Consider the following 26761-nt stretch of genomic DNA (forward strand, 5'->3'; position numbering starts at 1 on the left):
GCTTCTTTTCTATAAAAGTCTCCTGTGAAAAGATTTTCTTCTATAGAGATTTCTTTCTGAGGCTACAATATTTTCTCCAATTCCAGTTCGATCGGACTTGCGGTTTCCGGCGAATGTTCGTTTTTTTTTTTTGATTTTCTCATCTATGAACATTGTTGTTTCAGAGTCCGCAAAAACTCTCCAGGTGTAAGCACCTTTCATTTAAAACTAGTTAAAGCGCACCGTGTGTGTATAGTTGGTCTGTTCGTCCCTGTCCCTACGAAGGCCTTTAAGAAACATACGACCGATGACCTGCCCATGACATTAAAATTATTCTAGGCGATTTTAATGCCAAAATTGGAAAGGAGAATATCTTTGGCCCAACAGTTGGGAGATTCAGTCTCCATAGTGAAATAACTAACAATGAAATGATGCTGATAGATTTTGCAGCGGCAAAAAACATGGTAGTTAGCAGCACCAGATTTAAGCATCTCTATATTCATAAGGGCACCTGGCTGTCTCCAGATCAAAGAACAAGAATTCGAATTGATCACATGGTGATATATGGAAGAGATTCATCGAGAGTGTTCGAGATACAATCGTTCTGAAGAGCAAACATAGACTCGGATCACTACATCGTTTCAGCAAAGGTACGTACCCGTCTGAACGTTGAAAATAAAACACGAACAGGCACAACACGGAAGATGGACATCGGTAAGCTGCAAACACAACAGATAGCCACAGTATATTCAGATCAATTATCGCATTTCCCTAATGAAATCACTCCTCGTCCCGATAACATATCAGCACAATGGCAAAATATTGCCCACGAACAGACACAACACAAAAACTGGACATCGGTAAGCTGCAAAACACAACAGATAGCCCCCAATGTATTCCACTCAACTAGCCAAATTGCTTAATAAAACCACCCCTCGTCCACTCCATGCAAACAGCCGCAAAATCCATACTTGGATACCAGAGACCTCCACCAAGTAACCCAAGGTATGACTAGGAGTGTCGTGCTGCTACCGAAGATAAAAATACGACATATAGGGCTACTCTACAATCAGTAGCAACTCATAGCGCACGAGAGAGATATCGGGAGAAAAGTAGAGAGGAGAAACGTCTTTTCTGCAGGAAAAAGAGAGATGTGGAAAAGCGGGAGTGTGAAAAAATCAAGATGTACTGGAGCCAGAATGAAGTCTGAAAATTCTACAAAAGAGTAAAACATCAAACAGATGGGTTTGGTACAGGCGGCACATCCTCCTGTAGATACCAGCATGGTAATTTGGTAACTGATACCTATAGTGTGCTAAGGATATGGAAAGAGCACTTTTCCAAACTGTTGGTATTCTATAGTAGCGAAGACGATGAAGATACCACAGTCTCAATCCCAGAAGATGGTATTGAATGTATACCGCACAGCCAAGATGAGGTAAAGACAACAATACACCTGCTGAAGAATAATAAGACAGCAGGAGCTGATGGCCTACCAGCCGAGCTGTTCAAAACCGTAGGCGACACGCTGATAAGATGTATGCATCAGCTAGTTAGCACCATCTGGCAGGAAGAACGCGTACCCGACGATTGGAACGTGAACATACTATGTCCAGTACACAAGAAGGGAGATACGACTGTCTGATCCAATTACAGGGATAAAAGTCTGATCCCTTTTAATAATAATAACTGTTCCACAAACGTCCCTGAAGAGACGAGGGACACTTCTCTCATATCAATGAGTGCACCCCGATTCATATTGGCTCAATGATATGGGACCTACTTTTTATTGCCGAGTCCGAACGGCGTGTCTTAAGACACCATTTGTAGAGACGTCTTTCATGGCTGAAATACTCAGGAAATGTCCCCAACATTACAGAGGGGTATTTTGCCACCGTTGAAAATTTGATATTGCCTGGCATGAAATACGAAGAAGAATAGTGTTGGCCAACAGATGCTACTTTGGGCTAAGTAAGCAGTTTAAGAATAAATCCACATTTCGTCAAACAAAAGTAACACTTTACAAAACACTGATACTGCCCTTAATACTGCAGATAAGGGTGTGCTTGGTGTGTTTGAATATCGACGTCGTATGAACAACGAGCTGTATCGGCTATATAACGACATCAGTATAGTTGAACGAATAGAGATACAACAATTGCGATGTCTGGGCCATGTCATAAGAATGCGTGATGATGAACCCGCTAAAAAGGCGTATAAATTCCGGCCGCATGGAGATTCATGCAGATCTTTAAGGTGAAACGAGACATCGGAAATTTAGATCTTGGAGATCTTTTCTTAGTTTGGCTTATTGAACAAATGTTCTGTAAAAAAACAATTGAAAAATATATCTTTGGTCTGTTCGTCCTTGTCTTCGGCTTTAATGTGAATTGTGGCAAGTCTTTCATCCACCGGGGTGAAGCTGGAAAACAGATGTTTTAACCACCTATAAATTCGCAGCCAAACTCATGCTTTATGTGGTGTTGTTGTGAAGCCTTTACCAAGGCAAGTACATCCGCCAGTGCGTAAACTGCACCTTCTCTATAAAGAGTGCTAATCTTCAAGGTGTAGATTCGCAGATACATGTTCTTAAAACGTTTGCGGAGGTCGCAAATGTTAGAGGGGTTTATTTTTCTTTTTCTTCGCAGATAAGGCAGTGCTTGGTGTGTTTGAGAGAAATTTTGTTCGAAAGATCTAAGGGACAATCTGCGTTGACGGTGAATACGGATGTTGTATGAACCACGAGCTGTATCGTATGTAGATGCAATTGCGTTGGTTAGGCCATATCATAAGAATGAGTGATGATGAACCCGCTAAAAAGGCACATAAATACCGGCTGCATGGAGATTCACGTAGATCTGTAAGGCCAAAGCTTCGTTGGAGCGAACAAGGGAAATAAGATATCGGAAAGCTATATCTTGGAGATCTTTTCTTAGTTTGGCTTATGGAACAAATGTTCTGTAAAAAGCAGCTTGGAAAATATATCTTTGGTCTGTTCGTCCTTGTCTTCGGCTTTAATGTGAATTGTGGCAAGTCTTTCATCCACCGGGATGAAGCTGGAAAACAGATGTTTTAACCTCCAACCAACTAAAAATTCGCAACCACACTCATGTTTTATGTCATGGCAGCTATAAAACAGTGCGTCACCATTAGGTGTTGTTGTGAAGCCTTTACCAAGGCAAGTACTTGCGCCAGTGCGTAAACTTCATCTTCTCTATAAAGAGTCCTAATATTCAAGGTGTAGATTCGCAGATCATTGTTCTTAAAATGTTTGCGGAGGTCGTAAATGTTACAGGGGTTTATGTTTCTTTTTCTTCGGTTTTTCATAGTACGCTGCTTTTTTCCAGGGGAGGCTTACCAACCCGACGGCAAACTCAAGTTTTTTATCGCTCTAATGGGCAGCTCCCCAGGTTACACTTAGTGGAGGTCAGTGTCCACTTGAGATTGGAGAGGGACCAAGATAAAGCCTCGGCTTTGCCATGTTAAAGCCGGATAGGACCGTTGCTTGGCATCTTTCATACCCTACGTCCTCTAGTAAGAGTCCTTGTAAATATTCTTTTGAAGTTTTTTATTCAGCGTTTGGCGCTATTTCATCTCTTTGCAAATGTCAAATTATAAAGGAATATAAAAGCCACTCCAATTTTTTTGGAGGCAAGATCGTATTTTCAGAGGTAATGGATTAAATACTCCTAAACCCCGGCGGCCAACAACTAAAATGACTGAATTTTACGAATTGAGTAACGGATTTCGACGAAACTTGGCACACCGTAAAATTTCTTCCAAACATACATCAAGTTACATGAAGGTCTGCAATATCTTCGGAGATTTTTTTCTCACAAAAGTTGAAAACATTCCCCTTAGCACAGTTAATACGTTTTTCCGAGCAGCTTTTCGAACACCACTTATAGAGAAGTTTTTCTGAAACTACAATGCTCATAGATGAGAAATATCAAGAAACAAAAAAAAAAAAAAAATCGCCGGAGGTCTTTTCAAATAAATCGCGCTTTAAGTTCACATTTTAGGGTTTCTTTAGGTTTTAACATGGCAAAGCCCAGGATTTATGTTGGTCCCTCTTTCATCTCAAGTGGACACTGACCTGCCTTTAACACCCGTTAAAGGTAGTGAGCTAACATGTGCCGCGCGTTCACCCATAAGAACGTTAAAAACTTGGGTTTGGGCGTCGGGTTAGTAACCCTCCCCTAGAAAAAAACATCCTACTATGAAAAAACGAAAGAAAAGAAAAACAAACCCCTCTAAATTTGAGGAACCCCGCAAACGTTTTAAGGACCATGATCTGCGAATCTGCACCTGGAATGTTCGCACTCTTTATAGAGAAGGTGCAGTCTTCGCATTGGCAGACGTTGCAATTAAAGTTGCAAATAAAGCACGAACAGACACAACGCGGAAGTTGGACATCGATAGGCTGCAAACACAACAGATAGCCACAGCATATTCCACTCAACTAGCCCAATTGCTTAACGCGAGCACTCCTTGTCCCGATAACATAACAACAAAATGGCAACATATTGCCCACTCCATGCAAACAGCCGCAAATTCCATACTTGGACTCCAGAGACCTCCACAAAGGAATTCATGGTATGATCAGGAGTGTCGTGCTGCCACCGAAGAGAAAAATGCGGCATATAGAGCTACTTTACAATCAGTAGCAACGCGTAGCGCACGTGAGAGATATCGGGAGAAAAGGAGAGAAGAGAAACGTCTTTTCCGCAAGAAAAAGAGAGAAATGGAAAAGCGGGAGTATGAAAAAATCGAGATGTACAGGAGCCGGAATGAAGTCCGAAAATTCTACCAGAGAATGAAACATCAAACAGATGGCTTTGGTACAGGCACATCCTCCTGTAGAGACCAGCAAGGTAATCTGGTAACAGATACAGATAGCGTGCTCAGGATATGGAAGGAACATTTCTCCAATCTGCTGGTATCCAATAGTAGCGAAGACGATGATACCACAGATCCAATCCCAGAAGATGGTATAGAATGTATACCGCCCGGCCAAGATGAGGTAAAAACATCAATCAACCGGCTGAAGAATAACAAAGCAGCAGGAGCCGATGGCTTACCAGCCGAGCTGTTTAAAACCGGAGGCGACGCGCTGATAAGGTGTAGGCATCAGCTAGTTCCGTCCACAAGAGAGGAGATAAGACTGTATGCTCCAACTATAGGGGCATAAGTCTTCTCCCTATTGCCTATAAGATAGTGTCAGGGATATAGTGCGAACGACTAAAGCCAATGGTCAACGAAATAATTGGACCATACCAATGTGGTTTTAGACCTGGCAAGTCCACCATTGACCAGATATTTACCCTGCGGCAAATCATGGAGAAGACCCAAGAGATGCAGATCGACATATTTCACCTTTTTGTCTATTATAAAGCAGCATTCGACAGTCCCCTCCGATCAAAGGTATTTCACGCAATGTCTGAATTTGGTATCCCCGCAAAGCTCATCCGGCTTTGTAAGATGACTTTAACTGATACTAGGTCCTCAGTTAAAATTGGAAAGAACCTCTCCGAAGAATTTTTTACCAAAAGAGGTTTCAGACAGGGAGACAGCCTTTCGTGGCACCTATTCAACATTTTGCTGGAAAAGGTAATACGAGATGCAAATGTCAAAAGAAATGGCACAATTTACACCAATAGCCACATGTTACTTGCCTATGCTGATGACATAGACATCATGGGACGATCAGTAAAGGAAGTAACTGATACCTTTAGGAAGGTCGAAGCAGAATCTGCGAAAGTGGGTCTGGCGGTAAACGGCGAAAAGACCATATTGATGGTGTCGACGCGCAAAGCGTCCATAGAACTCGGACCAACTGTGGAAGTTGGTACCTACAATTTTGAGGTAGTTAAAGACTTCGTCTACCTCGGCAACGGCATAAACACAACAAACAACATCAGTTGTGAAATAAGATAGAATTGTATTGGCCAACAGATGCTACTATGGTCTAAGTAAGCAATTTAAAAACAAAGCCACATCTTGTCAAACAAAAATAACACTATACAAAACGCTGATACTACCCGTGCTAATTCTTCGAAAGATCTACGGGCCTATTTGCGTTGACGGTGATTATCGACGTCGTATGAACCACGAGTTATATAAGCTATACAAAGATATGCATATAGTTAAACGTATCGAGATGCAACGATTGCGTTGGCTAGGCCATATCATGAGAATGAGCGATGATGAACCCGCTAAAAAGGCGTATGAATACATGTCACATGGCGGTGCACGCAGAATCGGCAGGCCTAAGCTTCGATGGAGCATACAAGTGGATGAAGAAATGAAAAGGCGCGGTATTCCAAAAAGTCTATGGAACAAATGTTCTGTAATGGGCCAACTAAGTAAGTAAGTAAGGATTGATGCCTTTAAAAATAGTCTTAAAAATTACCGCAGCGTTTACAGGAAGTGAGCTATCTTATGGAACAGAGTTTCTTTCTTGCAGAATGATGCCTGAGAGTGTCCTCTTTTAGCCCATATACATTTTTGTTCCAGTCCCGTTACGTCATGTTGTGCGTGAGGTTTTTTCCACTGAATCACCTTATAATAAGGATTTTATGTAATCTTATGTAGAAACTCAACACGCTATGGTACAGGGATATGAGGTTGTAAAAAGTCATAACCCTAATATATACACTTTTTAGCCTATAGAATGAGGGTATAAAATTCGTATCGCGCCACAGAAGAACCCACTCTATGTTCCAAAAATTACCAACCACAAGAACATTTAACAAATTCTTCACTGGGTTAACACACACAAATCCTTAACTGAATAGTGTAATAGCCGTGAAGAAGGACGAATCAGGACGAAAACATACTCACAGTAAATGGGTCCCCATAGATTTATGTTCACGTTCGAAAACAAAAAAAAAAAAAAAAAGAAACAAAATATATCTATATGAGTTTAGCAGAAGTGGTAAAACACAAGGGGCCCACGCCACTACTTTAAGTCAGAAAATAAGACAAAAAAAAAAACCCGAAGTAAAACTAAAACAACCAACTTCAACCGCAAACAAATAAAGCTGATAGTAGTGGTCATAAAAAACGACTTAATATAAACTGCATACAACAAATACCTCTACATACCTTGAGTGCTAAGCTCAAAATATTTGCCATAGCTAGACTTTGTTGTTGTAGTGCTTTCTTCTGTTCTTCTTCTTGTCGTAATATAAATAGATTTTAAATACTGTGTTCCATTAAAATGAATTCATTGCTTGTAGACTTTAGGAGGAGGGGCTGGTTTTTTGTTTATAATTAAACCTGCAGGATGTTGCCGACACTTAAGGTGGCCGACTTTTTAATGCCACTTAAAAATAGTAACATTTATCTGGATGACCAGAGAGAGACAACAAGTTATTTAAGGCACTTTATTAGAAGGGCTCATGAAATGAAATCTCTTTGAATCTCTTTGGAGGTTAAGGATCTTCTACAGACTACAAGGGGTTTTCTGACATTTTTTTAGTTCAGTTTTTGAGTAGACCTCATATTTTTTTAAGAATTCCTTTTCTCAAGTTTCTTCACATAAAATATTCTCATCTAATAGCTCATTTAGACTACCCATAAATCCTCGACTGGATTTAATAAATCCAGTATAAATCTCATTGCATTTAGATATACATTTTGGAGGATTTAAATTGCAGTCAGCTGATTTTTGTTCATAGCACAATTACCAAGGTAGATGCATCAGCCCATCTGATCGAATTTGAAACGTAAAAAAAATTTTTTTGTAAATTGAATTCGTCTCAAAAAACATACGTCAAATTAAAAATTTATTGTTTAATACTGAAAATGGTCACACATTATGCTACTAATGCTTAGTAAAGAGCAAATAAAGAATTATTTTATCACAGTTTGCCCATCTAAAATAAATAAACGAATTATTTTATCGTTTAGCCATCGTAAATATTAGTCTTGGTTGATTAAAATCAACTTTGTACATCAAAACAAATTAAATTTTTCCGCCTTGTTTACAAATGTTTACATTTTAAATTATTTTTAGCGTGGCAATTCACCGATGCATCTACCTTGTTTCTTGTGCCAGCTTGCAACTTTTTGTATTTTCTTGCAACATGTTGCAAAAAACAGAGTTGTATACGAGGATTTATGCCAGATTTAAAACAAATCCACTCAATACGAGGATTTATTTTTGTATGGGAAATCTGGTAGATTTTTGCTGGATTTAGCAAATAAAACCTGATAATGTGCTAAATCCGGCTAATGATGTCATATCTAAATGGCATATAAGTCTTCAATTGATTGAAAAACTTCCAAAAATATATCCAAAGCTCTGTTAGTAGATTACCTTACAGAAGAGGGATCTGTCATTAGTCTCTCAACTTATAATTTGTGATTTATGTAATTTCTTTTGTTTACATTAAAATTAAACAAACTTAATAAACTATTAATTGCAACTCCAACCTAACTCTTCATGTCCTCCTAATTAAATGTGCCGGCAATTCTAATTAAAATTTTTAATTAAATAATTTTATCAGGAGAAACAATTTGTGTTTGATTATATCCTGAGGTTATTGAAAATTAAATATCCAATAATGCGGATGAATGCCTTAAACATAGTTTTACGCTCACAAAAACTCAATTAAATTCAACTCTTAACATATTGAAATGAATGGAGTAAATAGAGTTTCTAACGCTCACTACCTTGCAATGAGTCCAACCAACTCGTCTTTCCTTTTGCCTTCTCGAGGGAGTGGAGTATTAGGTAATTTTTTGTTGTTTGTTAGTTTGTTGCTTTTGTTTAAGTTGTATGCAATTTTTAAAGTTTGCTTCTGGTCATTTTGTCGTTTGTCGTCCGTTCGTTCGTTCATTAAAATGTTGTTGCTGTTGCTTGAGGCAGTCGATATTAGAAGGCTGTTGCACGTTTTGGCTATTTGTCCAAACAAAGTTTTTTCTTCTCTGTGTGTGGGTGGGAGCCTGTGTATGTGTTGTTGTCGGAAAACCTTTGTCGCAAAGCAAACACGATATTTTGTTGTTAAATGTTGTTTTTGTTGTCCTGTGTTAGTTGTAAGTTTTATACTCAGCAACACAGACTAACAGGACAAAGCGTTTAATTGTTGCCTACTGTGAAGTTATAAAAAAGTATTAAAATTTGGAGATTTTTGCTTAAGTGTTAAGAGGTAAAGCATGGACCATGGGGGATAGTTGCAAAACTTGACATTTGGGAACAAAGTAGTGGCGTAATTTTAAAGAGTTTATAATTAAAAGTTTAATAATAACAAAGGGTGTTGAAAATTGGATTTTTTTGATATCGCTGAAAAGGTAGTTTCGTAAATTGACAGTTACTGAAAGGAGCTTTTACAGAAGAAGGCATCTCAAAGGGAGAAGCAGAACCTGCCATAGGCTTCTTAAGAAGTCTGTTCTGAAAGTCTTTCATAAAAAACAAATACCTAAAGGTCTTCAATACAAGAACATCTTTCCAAAGGTGTTTCTAATGGTCTTCTAGGGAAGGAGGAACTTCCATAGTCATTCTATGGAAAAAGTCCTTTTCAAAATCCCTCTTTGACAGAAATCCTTCCTAAAGCTCTACTGTGGGCTTTCCACGGAAGATGGCATTTCCAAAGTTTTTCTATGGAAGACGACCTTTCCAAAGGACTTCTACGGAAGAAGGCTTTTCCAAAGTTCTTCTCTGGCAGAAGACCTTTACAAGGGTCTTCTGTGGAAGAAGTTTTTTGGAAAGCCTTCTTAGAGGGAAAAGGTCTTCTATAGAATACTACTGTGCCATAGATTTTCTATATAGGAAGTACTTGTCGAACGTCTTCTAAAAAAAAGACCGAAGGTCTCGTAAAGAAGAAGACCCAAGGACTTCTTTGTCAGAAACCCTTGCCAAAGGTCGTATTCTGTAGAAGAAGGTCTTGTCAAAGGTCGTCTAAAGGAAAATACCAAATGTCTTCTGTGGAAGAAGAGCTTGCCAAATATCTTCTAAAAAGAAGAGGTATAGCATATAGCCTTACAGATGGCCTTGCAAAACGTCTTTATTGAAGAGTGCCTTTCCAAAGGTCTTCTAAGAAGAAAACCAATATTCTGCTAAGGAAGAAGACACAATGTGTTCTATATAAGAAGAGATTACCAAAAGTCTCCTAGAAAACAAGACCAAACGCCAAACGCCAAAGGCCTTCTATAGGAAAATACATTGTCAGAGGTCGTCTAAAGAAGAAGACCAAAGGCCTTCTATAGGAAAAGACATTGTTAAAGGTCTTTTAAAGAAGAAGAGTAGATGGCCTTGCAAAACGATTTCTATAGAAAAAGGCTTGGTCAAAGGTCTGCTAAAGAAGAAGGCCACTGATATGCTCAAGAGGAAGGCCAAAGGTCTTCTATTGAAGAAGGACTTGGAAAAGTTCCCTTAAAGAATATAACCAAAGTTCTTCTAACGAAGAAGACTTAAGAACTTCTAGAGAAGAAGAAGAAAGTCTTCTATAGAAGGCGACTTTGTCGCAGGTCTACTAAAGAAGAAGACTTTGCTAAAGGTCTTGAAGAATGCTTTGCCAGAGCTCTTGTAAAGAAAAAAACCTTGACAAGGGTTTTCGAGAGAAGGTCTTGCCAAAAGTCTTTTATAGAAAGGTCTTCTCTTCAAGAAGAAGACCAAAATTCTTCTAAGAAGACACAAGGTGTACTATAGAAGAAGACATTACTAATTTTGTTCTAAAGAAAAAAACAAAGGTCTACTAAAGACAAGACCACAGTTCTCCTAAGATGCCCTTGCCAATGAAGAAGATTTTGCAAAAAGTCTTGTAAAGAAGAAGGAGACCTGAGGTATTCTATAACATATGGGCTTACAAAGCGTCGTCTACAGAAGAAGGCATTACCAAAGGTCTTGTAAAGAAGAAGACAAAGGGTCTCCTAAAATACCAAAAGAAGAATCCCAAAGGTCTCCTAAAGAAGAAGACCAAAGGACCTAGACAAAGGTCTTCTATAAAAGAAGTCCTGAGGTTTTCTGTATAGGAAGACCTGAGATCTCCTATATAAGTAGGCCTGGCCAAAGGTCTTCTAAGGAAGAAGGTCACTGATCTTCTAAAGAGGAAAGCCAAATGTCTTCTAAATAAGAAGACCAAAGGTCTCCTAAAGAAAAAGACCAAAGGTCTTCTATTGAAGAAATACTTGGAAAAGTTCCCTTAAAGAATATAACCAAAGTTCTTCGAACGAAGAAGACTTAAGATCTTCTAGAGAAGAAGAGGAAATTCTTCTATAGAAGAAGGCCTGGCCAAAGGTCTTCTAAGGAAGAAGACCAAAGATTTCCAATCTCACGGCAGCGGGTTCTTTGTACCGGATTGACCCGGAACTACACAACATCATTGTTCCGACCAGAAAATGCCACCTCAGTGTACATATGCTTATATTTGTTTCGTTTTTCTGTGTTGGGAGCAGCATATCCCGGAATGCCTGCTCCGAATCCTTTTGGTCCGTGCCGGGACGGTTTGTCACATCCGCATCTTCACCCACATCCAGCCGACGGTGAGATGCAATAGATGTCAGGAGTGGGTGCATCTAAGGGGTTGCTCTGGACTTGTCCACGTGAGGGACTACGACAGGGACTATGTTGCTGCATGCTGCGTGAATACAGTCTCCAGTGAGTCGCCATCGGATTACGAAACTCCCTCGTCGTCCGATTATGAGACTCCCCCGTAGTCCCCTAGACTACAAGAGCACATGCAGCTTTTAACACCACTCGTTGTTGTCCCAATCCCGGAAAATGCATCCTTTTTGTAATTTAATTGCAATGGACTTCGAGGTAAGATCGAGGAAATAGTAGATTTCATGAGTCGGAGGAATATCAAGGTCGCTGCGGTGCAAGAAACCAAGCTCAACAACAACTGTAGCTTACAACGTTGCGATGGTTATAGCGTGCTAATGAAGGATCGCACCAGAAGTGAAGGTGGGGGATTAGCTTTCTTATTGCACCAGTCTGTCCAATACAGACCGATCTCGCTTGTGCCTGTCTCTAATGACCCGTACATGGAATGTATGGGGGTAGCAGTCAGGTGTGGAACTACCGAGTTAGAGTTGCTGAACGTATACATCCCACCGAGAAATAGGTCATAATCGTCTTGTCCTGGGGAACTTTAATGCACATCATGAGATGTGGCATTCGGTCCTCGGAAACGACCAGAGAGGTACAGCGTTGGCTGAGCAGATTGACAGCTCTACGTTTTGCACGTTCAATGAGGACGACCCTACCAGAATTAGAGGAGAGTGTCACAGATCGCCAGACATAACCATCGTGTCATCTGGTCTGACAAATGACGTTACCTGGCAAACCGTCATTTCCCTTGGATCAGACCATCTCCCCATAATTGTCTCCATTAGCAGACCACCCGATTTCATTACCTTTGAACGCCGCACATTTGTCAATCATAAGAAAGCTGATTGGCCGGGTTTCAGAGAGTTCACCAATCACCGCTTCAGAGAACTGTCCAATCCTTCTGATGTTCGGCTAGCGGAAAGGACGTTTCGAGACATCATCACTGCTGCAGCCGCTCGCCATATCCCCGCTGGTCGAATACCCGGAGTAAGATCAAACTTCCCAGCGGAAGCGACGGGATTAGCAGATGAGCGTGATGAGCTTCGCCGAACCAACCCCAATGACCCCAGAGTCAGGCAGCTGACACTGGAAGTTAACAGGCTGGTCGGCGAGCATAAGCGGAACAAGTGGTTAAATCATCTGAAGAGTTGCAACATTGGAGTCGGTATAGGTGAATTGTGGGCAACGGTTAAGTCACTCTCGAACCCTGGAAGAAAGGAAGATAGGACCCCAGTCACGTTTGGCGACGTTACGTTGACTGACCCGAAGAGGTGCGCAAGTTATTTCAATCGACAGTTTGTCGAGCACCCCGATAGTGACAGGGCGAAGAGAAGAGTATTACGTCGCATCAGATTTCTTCCTGCCGAGGAGGAACCACCACAGTTTACAATGGATGATGTTGCCAATGCCATCAGGATCGCTAAATCATCCAAAGCGTTGGTCCCTGATGGAATCACCATGGTAATGCTGAAGCAGCTGTATGAGCCGGGAGTGGAGTATCTCACTAAAGTTCTCAACTTGTCGCTATCACCCCTCATTGTTCCCGAAGTCTGGAAAATGGGCAGGGTGGTTCCACTACGGAAGCCCGGCAAGGATGCCAGCAAAAGTGAATCGTACAGGCCGATTTTGCTTTTGTCGCCCGTAGCAAACACCCTTGAGGCCTTAGTCCTCCCCAGTATCATAAATAGCTATCAAGTTGCCGATCATCAGCATGGATTCCGTAAGCAACACAGCACGACAACTGCGCTGCACGCCATTACCACACATATTTGACTCAACCAGAGACGACCGTGCGATAGAACAGTGATGGTGGCGCTTGACTTATCAAAAGCCTTTGATACAGTCAGGCACTCCACGCTGTTGGAGGTCATTGAGCAGACAACCCTCCGGCCAAGCTTGAAACGTTGGATAGTCAATTATATGTGTGGACGCCAGTCGTACGTGGAATTCAGGAACAAGAAGTCCAAACCCCGTAGAGTGAAACAGGGAGTTCCCCAAGGTGGGGTTATATCTCCGGAACTGTTTAACCTCTACCTCTCCTGTATTCCGCCCCCTCCAGACGGCATCGAGATCGTAACGTATGTGGATGTTTGCACGATTCTGGCGTCGGGTACCCATCCTGATGACATCTGTGAGACTATTTAACCGATCTTACCACCCTTTTCCACTCGAGGAATATGCAGATTTCCACCACAAAATCTACAGCCACTCTGTTCACCACATGGACAGCGCAGTTTGGAGGAGAGTTGAGTGTCGTGGTCGGCGGTAGCAGAATTCCGACCACAAACTGCCACAAAATTTTATGGGCCACATTCGACACTACATTCAAGTCATGCGCACACGCCACAGCTTTCTGCGACAAACTGAAAAGTAGGAACAAGGTCCATAGCCGGCAGCACTTGGGATGCAGATAAAGAAACATTGTTGACCACATATAACGGGATAGGTCGGTCTGTGGTAAGCTATGCGGCTCCAGTTTGGTCCCCGAGATTATGGGATACGAATTGGAAAAGGATTCAAACCTGTCAGAATACCGCCCTGAGAACACAACAGTATGCCTCCTCAAGTCTTCAGTGGACCATCTACATGAGGAGGCAAAGATTTTTCCAGTAAAGCAACATAATGAGATGCTTTCGTTGCAGTACTTGCTTGGCTGTTACCGTGAGAGCCATCCCAATCACCACCTGCTGGCTAGGCCCAACACATTCAGGCATATCAGGAAGGATATTCATGCTCTAGAGAGGGAGGTCCAACAATATAGGAGAGAACCCCTAGATAAAAAGGCATATCAACCAGGTTTAACAAGTGTTCACACGGATGCAGTTGCTAAGGCCATAATGCAAATATATTGTGAATAAAGTTCTCGGAGTACATCCCCCGTCTATCGCAGCTGAGGAGCGTCAGCTGCCACGACAAGGCAGAGTAGTTTTGGCTCAACTACGCTCGGGATATTGCAGTCGCCTATATTCTTATTGGGCGGAAATCGACGGCGCCGTGCAAGACATAGGCCCCCACGACACAAAACACCTTTTTAACTGCCCAGCCAAACCTACTCATCTAACTCCAGTGGATCTGTGGTTATATCCCATCGAAGCTGCCACTTTCCTGGAACTGGTGATAGGCCCAGAGCCAGATTGAACAGAAGAATGAACATACAAACATAATAACAAACACTGTTACAACAACAACAACCAAAGATTTCCTAAAGAAGAAGGCCTAGGTCTTCTATAAGAAGAAGATATAGGTCAAAGAATACTTTGTGATATGTCTTCTATAGAAGAAAACTTTGACAAAGGTCTCCTATACAATTATACCTTAACAAGGGTATTCTGTAGAGGAAGAGCTTACCAAAGGTATTTTGTAGTAGACGACCTTAATAAGGGTATTTTTAACGGGTTTCTTCTATAGGCTATTTTTACCCAGTTGGTCAAATCGGTAGATTTAAACGTTTGCGCCATTCTTAAATTTTGGAACTTTGTCAAAATAGTTGTCATGTAATTTAACACTAAAATTAATAATCAAAATGTAAACGTGACTTACCGATTCGATTGCTTTTTCGATGCGGAAAATTTCCTCCTGCAGCAAATGTAAAGTTCCCGTTTTGCCGCGATGCCTGGCAAAGGCAGCTGCACAAGCGCTGTGTATGCTGTTAACCCAGTTTTCCAATTCAACCTGGAATTTGAGGAGAAAAAGGATGAAAATAAATAAAAAAACAAGTTCACGATGAAGGTAATTTGATTGTAATGACAACGCCTAAAGTGGGATTGAGAGGGAAGAAAATAACAACACATTACACACATTCACACAACCCAAACACACACACACGAAATTTCCACATGCATAGGTTTTTCCACTTATGCTCATCAGAAAATCAGCTTCAGAACAACATCAACGTCATCATCATCGGCAACGACATTATTGCCGCCGCTGGTAATATTCACAAAAGAGAGGCATTTCCTAATAGAGGGTGGGGGCTGGGTTAGAGGTAGCTAGAACTATGGATGCTTAGTTGGATGGATGGGTTGATACTACATGTAATTGTTCATTTCAAGGACTAAAGGATGCACGGATGTGTGTAAGGATGCAAACTTAAGTCAATTGTATGCGTTTCTATGAATTTGAAGGGAGGGAGGGAGGGAGGGAGGGAGGGAGGAGTGGCAAGGCACACGTGGCTCTTAGGAGAGGCATTTGCCGGGGCCTAGGCCAGCCTATTCGTGTATTTGACGTTGTATTTATGTTCGCTCACTTGACAGCATGTTTATGTTTCTTTAGTTCTTTTGAATCTGGAGATGGCTGTGCAGCATAAAAGCCTATGCATGGCAATGCCTAGGTAATCTGGGGAGGAGCACAATTGTTGGAATTTCTCCCCTCTTTTTATATATGTTTATAACTACTTAAGGCGTTTAGATTATAGGATAAGGACATTTTTGAATTGAATGAATGTGAAAATGTATTACATTTATTAGTTGAAATAAAGAGAGGGGGAGGGGGTGGTGGTTTTGTGTTTACACACTCGGCTGCAAATAATAAGAGTGGCAGGACCAAGTTTCTCAAGCCTTTAAAAGATGCTAGTGAATGCAGGCTGATGCACATGAGGCCAAACAAACAGTCATTCATCCATCCTACCAACCAGCCATCCAACCAAGTCATAAACAACAGGGTGACTATAAATACTCTTCCGCCTCAATTCTTTTGCTCAACATGAAGATGACATTTGCATCGTCGTTGTCATCATCGTTTGTTCTTTTGTTTTGTTGTTTTTGTCAATATTGTTTCAAATTTATGAAAACAAGTCACAATGTACCCACTTACGTACGTACGTATGTCAGTCAGTAAGCCAGCCAGCCAGTCAGCAGTCATCTGATTAAATAGCAACAACAGCAGCAGTAGCATCAGTCAGATGTCAAGCAGTAGTCGTCTAATGTTGAGCTAGAAAAACAAAGCTTGGATATGTAAACTAACCAAGCAGAAAGGCAATCAGCTAACCAACAAATCAGGCAGCCAGAAAGGCAAGCTCTCAGTCAACAGACAGACAGGGAAAGACAGTCGACGTAGGCAAAAACAGACGAAACCCCATACCAATGCATGTGTAATATATTTTATTTGCGGCATATAATTATATTGTAGGTTAGGTTTATTATATTGTGGAACTTTTATTTACTAGGATTGACACGAACAATGTGCCATTGTCTCACGAAGTAGCATATTGATGACACACAATGACATTAAATGTTCAAAGGGTACTTTAAAAAGTGATTTCAGGTTTAATTGTGAACCGTTATAAAGGAATAGGCAGACAGCTTATGTTGTTAGAAGCTTCTTTTTCTATGGGACCGGTAAACATTGCCTTTTTAATGATAAACTCCTTACAAAGGGTTCTTTTGGATGATATATCCAAAGATTTTCTATAAATGGAAGTCCTCAAAAATTATGTAGTTGATTAGGTACCTGACGCCAGGATCCTACAATTATCCACATACGTTACGATCTCAATGCCGTCTGGAGGGGGCGGAATGCAGGAGAGGTAGAGGTTAAACAGTTCCGGAGATATCACCCCTCCTTGGAGAACTCCCTGTTTCACTCTACGGGGCTTGGATTACTTGTTCCTGAATTCCACATACGACTGGCGACCACACATTTAGTTGATTATCCAACGTTTCAGACTTGGCCGGAGGGTTGTCTGCTCGATGTCCTCGAACAGCGTAGAGTGCTTGACAGTATCAAGGGCTTTTGATAAGTCAAGGGCCACCATCACTGTTCTATCACACGGCCGATCTTGGTTGAGCCCTCGACTAATATTTTTTGGAGATGGCGTTCAGCGTTGTTGTCGTGATGTGCTGGTTACGGCATCCATGCTAATGATCGGCAACTTGATAGCTGTTTCTAATGCTGGGGAGGACTAAGGCCTCAAGGGTCTTCGCTACAGGTGACAAAAGCGTAATCGGCCTGTACGATTTACCTTTGCTGGCATCCGTGCCTGGCTTTAGTAGCAGGACCACCCTGCCTATTTTCAAGACTTCGGGAACAATAAAGGTGGCTTGCGACAGGTTGAGAACTTTAGTAAGATACTCCACTCCCAACTTTCAACATTACCATGGAAATTCTGTCAGGGCCCAACGCTTTGGATGATTTAGCGTTTCCGATGGCATTCGCAACATCATCCATTGTAAACTGTGGTGGTTCATCCTCGGCATGAAGAGATCTGATGCAAGTAACTTGCACAACTCTTCGGGACTTATACCAGCTGCAATGTTGCAAATCTTCAGATGATTTAACCACTTGTTCCGCTTATGTTCGCCGACCAGCATGTTAACTTCCAGTATCAGCTCCCTGACTCTGGGGTCGTCGGGGTTGGTTCGACGAAGCTCATCACGCTCATTTGCTAATCTCGTCGCCTCTGCTGGGAAATTTGGTCTTACTTCGGGTATTCGACCAGCAGGTACATGGCGAGCGGCTGCAGCATTGATGATGTCTTGGAACGTCCTTTCCACTACCCGAACATCAGAAAGGTTGTGCAATTCTCTGAAGTGGTGATTGGTGAACTCTCTGAAACTCGGCCAATCAGCATTCCCATGATTGACGAATGTGCGGCGTTCAGAGGTGATGAAATCGGGAGGTCTGCTGGTGGAGACAATTATGGGGAGATGGTCTGATCCAAGGGAAATGACGGGTTCCCAGGTGACGTAATTTTTAAGACCAGGTGACACGATGGTTATGTCTGGCGAACTGTGACACGCTCCTCTAATTCTGGTAGGGGCGACCTCATTGACCGAGCAAAACGTAGAGCTATCAATCTGCTCAGCCGAATGTCACATCTCATGATGCGCATTAAAGTCCCCCAGGACCAGACGATTATGACCTTCCAAAGCAGGCTTATAATCTGAGATACAGCTATTTCTCGACGGGATGTATACGTTCTGCAACTCTATCTCGGCAGTTCCACACCTGACTGCTATCCCTTCCTTATTACGTTGTATCCATCACAACGTACTGAGCTGTGGTCGTTCAGCATGGTTTCCTGCACCGCCGCGACCTTGATCTTCTTCCGATTCATAAATTCCACTATTTCATCGATCTTACCTCGGAGTCCATTGCAATTAAATAGCAAAAAGGATGCATTTTCTGGGATTGGAACAACAACGGCTGGTGTAAAATGCTGCAGCATGCATCAACATAGTCCCTCGCGTGGGTAAGTCCAGAGCAACCCCTTAAATGCACCCACTCCTGACACTATTGCATCTCACCGAAGGCTGGAGGTGGGTGAAGATGCGGATTTGACAAACCGAGCACAAATATGACACCTGGCGACACTGCGTGTTGCCTAGTGCCACTCATAGCTGCCATGACACAATCAAAGGTTAAAACATCTGATCTCCAGTTTCACCCCGGTGAAAGTAATATTTGCGCCCATGCCCCCACCGAAGAAAAGGACTATCAGATCAAAGATATATTTTACAAGAGTTTAGAAAAAATATGACCACTGTCCTGGCCATGACATTAAAATTCTAGGCGATTTTAATGGCAAAATTGGAAAGGAGAATATCTTTGGTTCAAAAGTCGGAAAATTCGGTCTCCACACCCAAAAATTTAACAACGGTATAAGGCTACTAGACTTTGCAGATTTAAACATCTTGACATCCATAAGTGCACCTGGTTGTCTCTAGACCAGAAAACAAGAAATCAAATTGATTGCGTTGTGATAGATGGAAGACATTCATCGAGCGTGTTGGATGTGCGCTCGTTCGGGGAGCAAACATAGACTCGGACCACTACCTAGTTGCAGCAAAGGTACGCACCTGGTTAAACGTAGCAAACAAAGTTCGAACAGACACAACACGAAAGTTAGACATCGGTAAGCTGCAATTACAACAGATAGCCACTGCAAATCAAAGCACTTCTCATCCCGATAATATATCAATGGCAATGCAAATTATTGCCCACCATGCAAACAGCCGCAAAATCCATACTTGGATACCAGAGACCTCCACCAAGGAATCCATGGTATTATCAGGAGTGTCGTGCTGCTACCGAAGAGAAAAACGCGGCATATAGGGCTACTCTGTAATCAGCAGCAACCCGTAGCGCATGAGAGAGGTATTGGGAGAAAAGAGGAGAAACGTCTTTTCTGCAGTAAGATGGAAAAGCGGGAGTGTGAAAAAATCAAGATGTACAGGAGCCACAATGAAGTCCGAAAATTCTACAAAAGAGTGAAGCATCAAACTGATGGCTTTGGTACAGGCACCTCCTCCTGTAGAGACCAGCAGGGTAATTTGGTAACTGATGCAGATAGTGTGCTCCGGATATGGAAAGAACATTTATGAAACCTGTTGGTATCCAGCGAAGATGACGAAGATACCACAGATCCAACCCCAGAAGATGGTATTGAATGTATACCGCCCAGCCAAGATGTGGTAAAGACAGTAAAAAACGGCTGAAGAATAATAAGGCAGCAGGAGCCGATGGCTTACCAGCCGAGCTGTTCAAAACGGGAGGCGACACCCTGATAAGGTGTATTCATCAGCTATTTAGCACCATTTGGTAGGAAGAACGGGTACCCGACGATTGGAACCTGAGTATCCTTTGTCCCGTCCATAAGAAAAAAATAAGACTGTATGCTCTAACTATAGGGGCATAAGTCTACTCACTATTGCCTACAAGATCGTGTCAGGGATATTTGCGAACGACTAAAGCCTATGGTCAACGAGATAATTGGACCCTACCAATGCGGCTTTAGACCTGGCAAGTCCACCATTGACCAGATATTTACGCTGCGGCAAATCCTGGAGAAGACCCAAGAGATGCAGATCGACAGCTACCACCTTTTTATCGATTATAAGGAGCCTTCTACAGCCCACTACGTTCAAAGGTATTCCAGGCCATGTCTGAATTTGGTATCCCCGCAAAGCTCATTCGGCTTTGTAAAATGACTTTAACTGACACGAGATCCTCAGTTAAAAAAAGGAAAGAACCTCTCCGAAGAATTTTGTACCAAAAGAGGTTGCAGGCAAGGAGACAGCCTCTCGTGTGATCTCTTCAACATCCTGCTGGAAAAGGTTATTCGAGAGGCAAACGTCAAAAGAAGTGGCACAATCTACACCAATAGCCACATGCCACTTGCTTATGCTGATGATATAGACATCATGGGACGATCAGTAAAAGAAGTATCAGATACCTATATGAAGGTCAAAGGAGAATCTGCTAAAGTAGGTCTGGCGGTAAACGGCGAGAAGAGCAAACTGATGGTGTCGGCGCGCAATCCGTCCATAGAGATCGGGCCAACTGTTGACGTTGGTTCCTATAATTTTGAGGTAGTAAAAGACTTCGTCTACCTCGGCATCGCCGAGGTTGTGAAATAAAAAGAAGAATTGTAATGGCCAACAGATGCTACTTTGGCTTAAGTAAGCTGTTTAAAAACAAAGCCACATCTCGTCAAACAAAAATAACGCTTTACAAACAAACACTGATACTACCCGTGCTGATGTATGGTTCCGAAGCCTGGATACTTGGGCAAGCAGACAAGGCAGTGCTCGGTGTGTTTGAGAGAAATTTTTTTCGAAAGATCTACTGGCCAATCTGCGTTGACGGTGAATATCGACGTTGTATGAACCACGAGCTGTATCGTATCGAAATGCAATGATTGCGTTGGATAGGCCATACCATAAGAATGAGCGATGTCATCATCCGCTAAAAATGCGTATAAATATGGGCCGCATGGTGGTACACGCAGAACTGGAAGGCCAAGGCTTCGATGGAGTAAACAAGTGGTAGACGAGATTGAAACAAGTAAAAAAGTATCAGTCAGCTTTGCCGACGGCGATATACGCTCAGTATATGTGAATTGAAGCGAATGTATTAGGGTCTTTTAAGAATTTCGTAGCCCTTTTTGGACATTTGACTTGCCGACAAGAATGTGGATTAGGATTAAAGTTGAAAGTGTTGGGGAGGAAGTACTTAAGGTAATGTACCGACACAGTCCATTGTGGAAGTGGATCTTATTATGGGAGTCATATCTTTTCAATAGGTATCGCGCCCACTATTCATTTCAGTGTGTGATCGTATAACCAGGAAGCATGGATTTGTCCACGGAAAACATAATATCGCTGTAAGCAAAACCACAACGAACAGCATCGATATTCATTTCCAAAGGATCTTCGAACAGACCCCAAACTGCACTAAGACTTTGGGGAAGGTACCCTCAGAAGAGGACCGATATCGGCCATTTTAGCAGTTAAACTAAATGTGGACAAAATATTAGGAGATCCAAAGTTTGTACCAAATTGTTGTCCCGTTCCATGGATATCGTGCAAAACATTTTAGTGACATTTTTCTTTAAATATTGGGGAAGTACCGGAAATTGTGGACCGGTATTGGCCATCTTCGAACTGAAACTAAGTTTGAACAAAATATAACGAAGGCCAAATATTGGACCAAATCGTTTGATCAGTTCGAGAGTTATCGTGCGCTCCATCCACTACATATGGTGCCATAGGGGATTTTTACACCTTTCGGGCTGTTTTCTCAAGAAGTATGCACTTATCCCAGAAACAAGTAAAAAAGTATCGGTCGGCTTTGCCGACAGAGATATACCCTCAGCCTATTTGAATTGGAACTTTCATCTACGGACAGATCGAATGTAGTTTGGGTCTGTATTAGGGTCTTTTTGGACATTTGAACTTGCCGACAAAAATTTGGAGTAGGATTAAAGTTCAAAAGTTTTGCGAAGGAGGAAATGGACCGACGTAGTGCATTACGGAAGTGGATCTTATTTTGAGAGTCATATCTTTACGATAGATATCGCGCCCACTAGTCATTTCAGTGTGTTAGCGCACACCTGTTGGACCAGTATGCCAGGAAACATGAACTTGTCCACGGAAAACATATATGGCTGTAAACAGGACCACAAAGAACATCATCGGTATAAATTTGCAAAGGATCTCTGAACAAACCCTAAACTGCACTTGGACACTAATGTTGAACTTTTGTAGGGAAGGTATCCTAAAGAGAGGGTCATTTTAGAAGTTAAACTAAGTTTGGACAAATTACCGGAAATTGTGGACCGGTATTGGCCATTTTCGAACTGAAACTAAGTTTGGACAAAATATAACGAAGGCCAAATTTTGGACCAAATCTGCTTACCAGTTCAAGACCTATTGTGCTCTTCAGCTACTTCATATGGTGCCATAGGGTTGTTTTACAACTTTCGGGCTGTTTTCCCAAGATGTATGGACTTGCCACTGAAAAAAAACTTTTACCGTTGTAATAGAGACAGCGATTGCATGTTGCTTCAACAGAAATCAAAGTTAGTCAAGAGCAGGTATTAAGTGAACTTATTCGAAATTTTGTGTGGAAGGTACCCGACGGAATGCGCAAATATAGTCCATATTCAAACCTGATCTATATCTGGTACATATATTAGGATGCGTAAAGTATGGACCAAATCGGTCCTTCCCTTCAAGAGTTATCGTGCGCACAATTTTTCCGAACATTTTTGAACTTTTGTGGGGAAGGTACCTGAAGCAGTGAACCGATATGGCTTATCTTCGAATTTAAACTAAGTTTGGACAAAATATTGTGAAGGCCAATTTTTGGATCGAATCGGCAGATCCGTTCGAGAGTTATCTTGAACCATTCAGGCTATTTTCTCAGAAAGTATGGCTTTGCCCCTGATGAAACTTGTACCGCCATATGGGGGCCGTGAATACAAGTTGTGACAACAAAAATCAAACCAATTCGAAAGCAGGTCCTAAACAGAACTTTTCCGAAATTTTGTGTGGGAGGAACCCGAAGGCGTGGACCGATTAAGTCCATATTGGAACCTCATCTAAGTTTGGTAGAAATTTCACGGTGTGCAAAGTATGGACCAAATCGGTTACTTCCATCAAGAGTTGTCGTGCGCACAAATTTTCCGAACATTTTCGAACTTTTGTGGGGGAGGTACCGGAAGGAGTGGACCATATTCGAACGGACGGGCATTGCTAAATCGGCTCCAAATTGTCTGAAACACATTTCGTCCAAACATACCATTATTTCGAGGAGGCACATTTTGCCCGTATGAAAGTGTATATACCCTCTTTGGCATAAATGCTGACCATATAAAAAACTTTTACCGTCGTAATTGGGGCAACGAATGCAATTTGCTTCAACAAAAATCAAAGTGATTCGAAAGCAGGTCTGAAAGTGAACTTATCCTAAATGTTGTGCGGGAGGTATCCAAAGGAGTGGACAAAATAGTCCATATTCGAACCTGATCTATATCTGGTAAATATATTAGGATGTGTAAAGTATGGACCAAATCGATCACTACCTTCAAGAGTTATCGTGCGCATAATTTTTTCGAACATTTTTTAACTTTTCTGGGGATGTATCTGAAGAAGTGGACCGATATGGCTCATCTCAAACTAATTTTGGACAAGGATTGGACAGATTTAACCTATCTTCGAACTTAACCTATCATGAACAAAATATTATGAAAAGCTTAATTGGTTGATCCGTTCGAGAGTAGTCGTGCGCTCCAGACAGACGGACATGGCTAAATCAACTCCAAATGTTCTGAAACGGACTTCGTCCAAACATACTTGGGGTCGAATACCATTATTTCGATGGAGCACATTTTGCCCTTATAAAAGTGCATATACCCCCGTTAGCATAAATGCTGAGGATATAAAAACGCGGTATTCCAATTGCAGAAATTAAGCAACAAACATAGAGGAATGGTAATCTGTTCTTTGTTCGGCTTATAGGAGAAATGTCCTGTAGAAAGCTAATTATATATGTTTTATTATAATATTTATTGTAATTATTACTATATCGAAATTTTCCCATTTCGATACTCGAAATTTTCCCATTTCGAAACTCGAAATTTTCCCATTTCAATTCTCCAAATTTTCCCATACCCCAAAATTTTAACATTATTTTTATTCGAATTCTAATGTCGACATTTGACCGATAGCCAGTGGGTGTCAATGCTAATATTAATTCCGAGCATCATTTTCTAAATAGGCTGCATTATTTTCTAAATGAATGGTTGGCCTTGATTTGAGAATATCCTCACTCCAAATCACCCACTCAAATACAATTTTGCAATTTCTTCCAAGGAATTTATGTACTACGCAACCCAAACCAACATTCATGGTTGCGAATTTTAAAACTCATTTCTTTTACTGCATTCAAGGTGCCAGCAGAGTTGACCGATAGCCAAAAGGGTTTACACACTCACCGAGGAGATGACAGTATTTAACATCAGCTGATATGCTGGCAAAGCTCTATTCATTTACGCTCCTTCCATACTAGCTAGTCATAATTTAGTTGCCGCATAGATATGTCATGACTTTTCTTATTTTTCTATGCAATTTTTGTGGGTGTGTGTGTGTGCCACTTGTTCAAATGCCCTTTGAGGGTGAGAGACGACAACGATAACATTTACGAATAATTGATTACTGAGCCATACGGAACATAATTCAACGAACCTCTAGGCTGTGACCGCGAGCACTGAACTTGCAATGAATGGCGTTTGCATAGAATTGGCCAAACACACACACACACTCACAATTGTAAGCCTTTTGAAAATGCATGCAATCATCTATACAAATATGTGTGTGGTGTTGATGCTATGCTGCTGAAGTATGGAGTATTTGTATATAAATGTGTGGGCGTGTGTGTGTCATAATAAGCTTCTATGTTTCCATGTTGTTTGCATAGCAATGCAGAAGGACAAGCTTGGTATACATAGAAAAGACACCATTGAATGGGCAGGACTTTCCTGCCCATTGGGCTCCAATGCTGCTGCTTGTGCTGTTGATGATCAGCATTCATGAATATGCTGCTGCTACTGCCGTATGGCATACAAAGAGACACAAGGACACATGGAATATGTATGCCTGTTCATTCGTTCGTTCAAGGCGAATTGGCTAGTTTACGCGCTGAACAATTTGCTTTACGGCAACATAACATCAGTCCAGCAGCTATTCAACCAGTTAGGCAAAGTGGCGTCACACACACACAACAACAAGAAAATTTGCTTGTTCTCCAAGTAAATTCAACACTTAAACTCAGGGACTGTCAGTAGTGTGTTCAGTGCTGTATTTTACTGTTGTCAAAGGATAGCTGGCTGGCTGGCGGTGGTGAGTGGCGTTAAGTGGTCAGTGGTGTGGGTGTTTGGCATCACTGGCGGCTACTGGCTCTTTGTGTCAAGGTAGCTTTACGCAATTCAAACTAACTTTTCATTCATGTACCACACACACCCACACATACACTCAGCCACATGTAAGCATTACAAGAAACATCCTTAAATAAGAGCAAGAGATTTTATGCTGCACTTAAAGTGGTTGTCAGGTTTTTTGTTTTTGATTCGTTTTTCATTTTTGGAGTTTTGTTTCATGTTACAGCTGGGTTTTAGTTTTAGCTGGGTAAATTAATACCCTGTCATTGTCTGGTCTGGAATATGCATTTTGCTTGTTGGTTTTCTGTTTTTTTTCTACACATCTAACTGACTGACTGACAGATGGCAGACATGCAGGCAGGCTTGTTATATGTGAACCACAAATGTTTTGTTGGTTGTAGTTGTTGAAATGTGAATGGTGTTACATAAGCGTTATATAATGAATTCCCGCAGGAAGCTAAGTGTCATTTTTAGGTTCTTTAGTATTTGCGCATTATTACTTTGGTAATCCACACCTGTTGTGAATAAATGCGGCTGGATATGTTAGGATGGGTGAATGGATGATGACGATGCGTTTGGGAAAATTAAACCTTTTTTAAGGGGCGTTTGTGTTGGAGATTTGTTATGACATTGCACAAAACAAAATGGTCGTATGATAGCTGGGCGATTAACATGCTAAATACTTGAAAGGGTGGGAATAGAAGCAAGTAAAAAAGTACCAGTCGAGTTTTGCCAACATGGATGTACGCCTAACCGGTGACACAAACAGAAGAAGCAAACCAAAATCTTGAAGTCCTGATCTGTTTGAAATATATTGATTGCATTATGTTTATTTGTCAAGCGGCCCTCAAGGCTCTCAAGTCATGGGCCATAAATTCAAGAGCTATTCTTGATTGTAGGAGAGCTCTGCAGGATATACAGGATATCGTAAAGCTATGTTGGGTTCCGGGTCACAGCAACATTATGGGAAACGAGATGGCAGATGAACTGGCTCGAGGTGGTTCTAAGTCTATCGACTTATCAGATGATGAAACCGTTCGGCCACCGATGTGCCACTACATCGGCAAACT

General features: G+C 41.6%; 1 protein-coding gene across 17 annotated transcripts in view; it reads right to left on the bottom strand.

The window, feature by feature from the left end:
• LOC141403579 (protein still life, isoform SIF type 1-like) overlaps nucleotides 1–26761 on the bottom strand; it is a 392764-nt gene that overhangs the window by 161358 nt on the left and 204645 nt on the right. For all 17 annotated transcript variants that reach the window (XM_073986229.1, XM_073986221.1, XM_073986220.1 and 14 more), the window contains one exon: nucleotides 15074–15205. In XM_073986229.1, coding sequence (XP_073842330.1) covers nucleotides 15074–15205 — 132 coding nt within the window. The remainder of the gene's footprint in view (nucleotides 1–15073; nucleotides 15206–26761) is intronic.

This window comes from Musca autumnalis, unplaced genomic scaffold (genome assembly GCF_047663935.1).
Source record: "Musca autumnalis isolate F117 unplaced genomic scaffold, ASM4766393v1 scaffold_4, whole genome shotgun sequence".
Taxonomy (NCBI): domain Eukaryota; kingdom Metazoa; phylum Arthropoda; class Insecta; order Diptera; family Muscidae; genus Musca; species Musca autumnalis.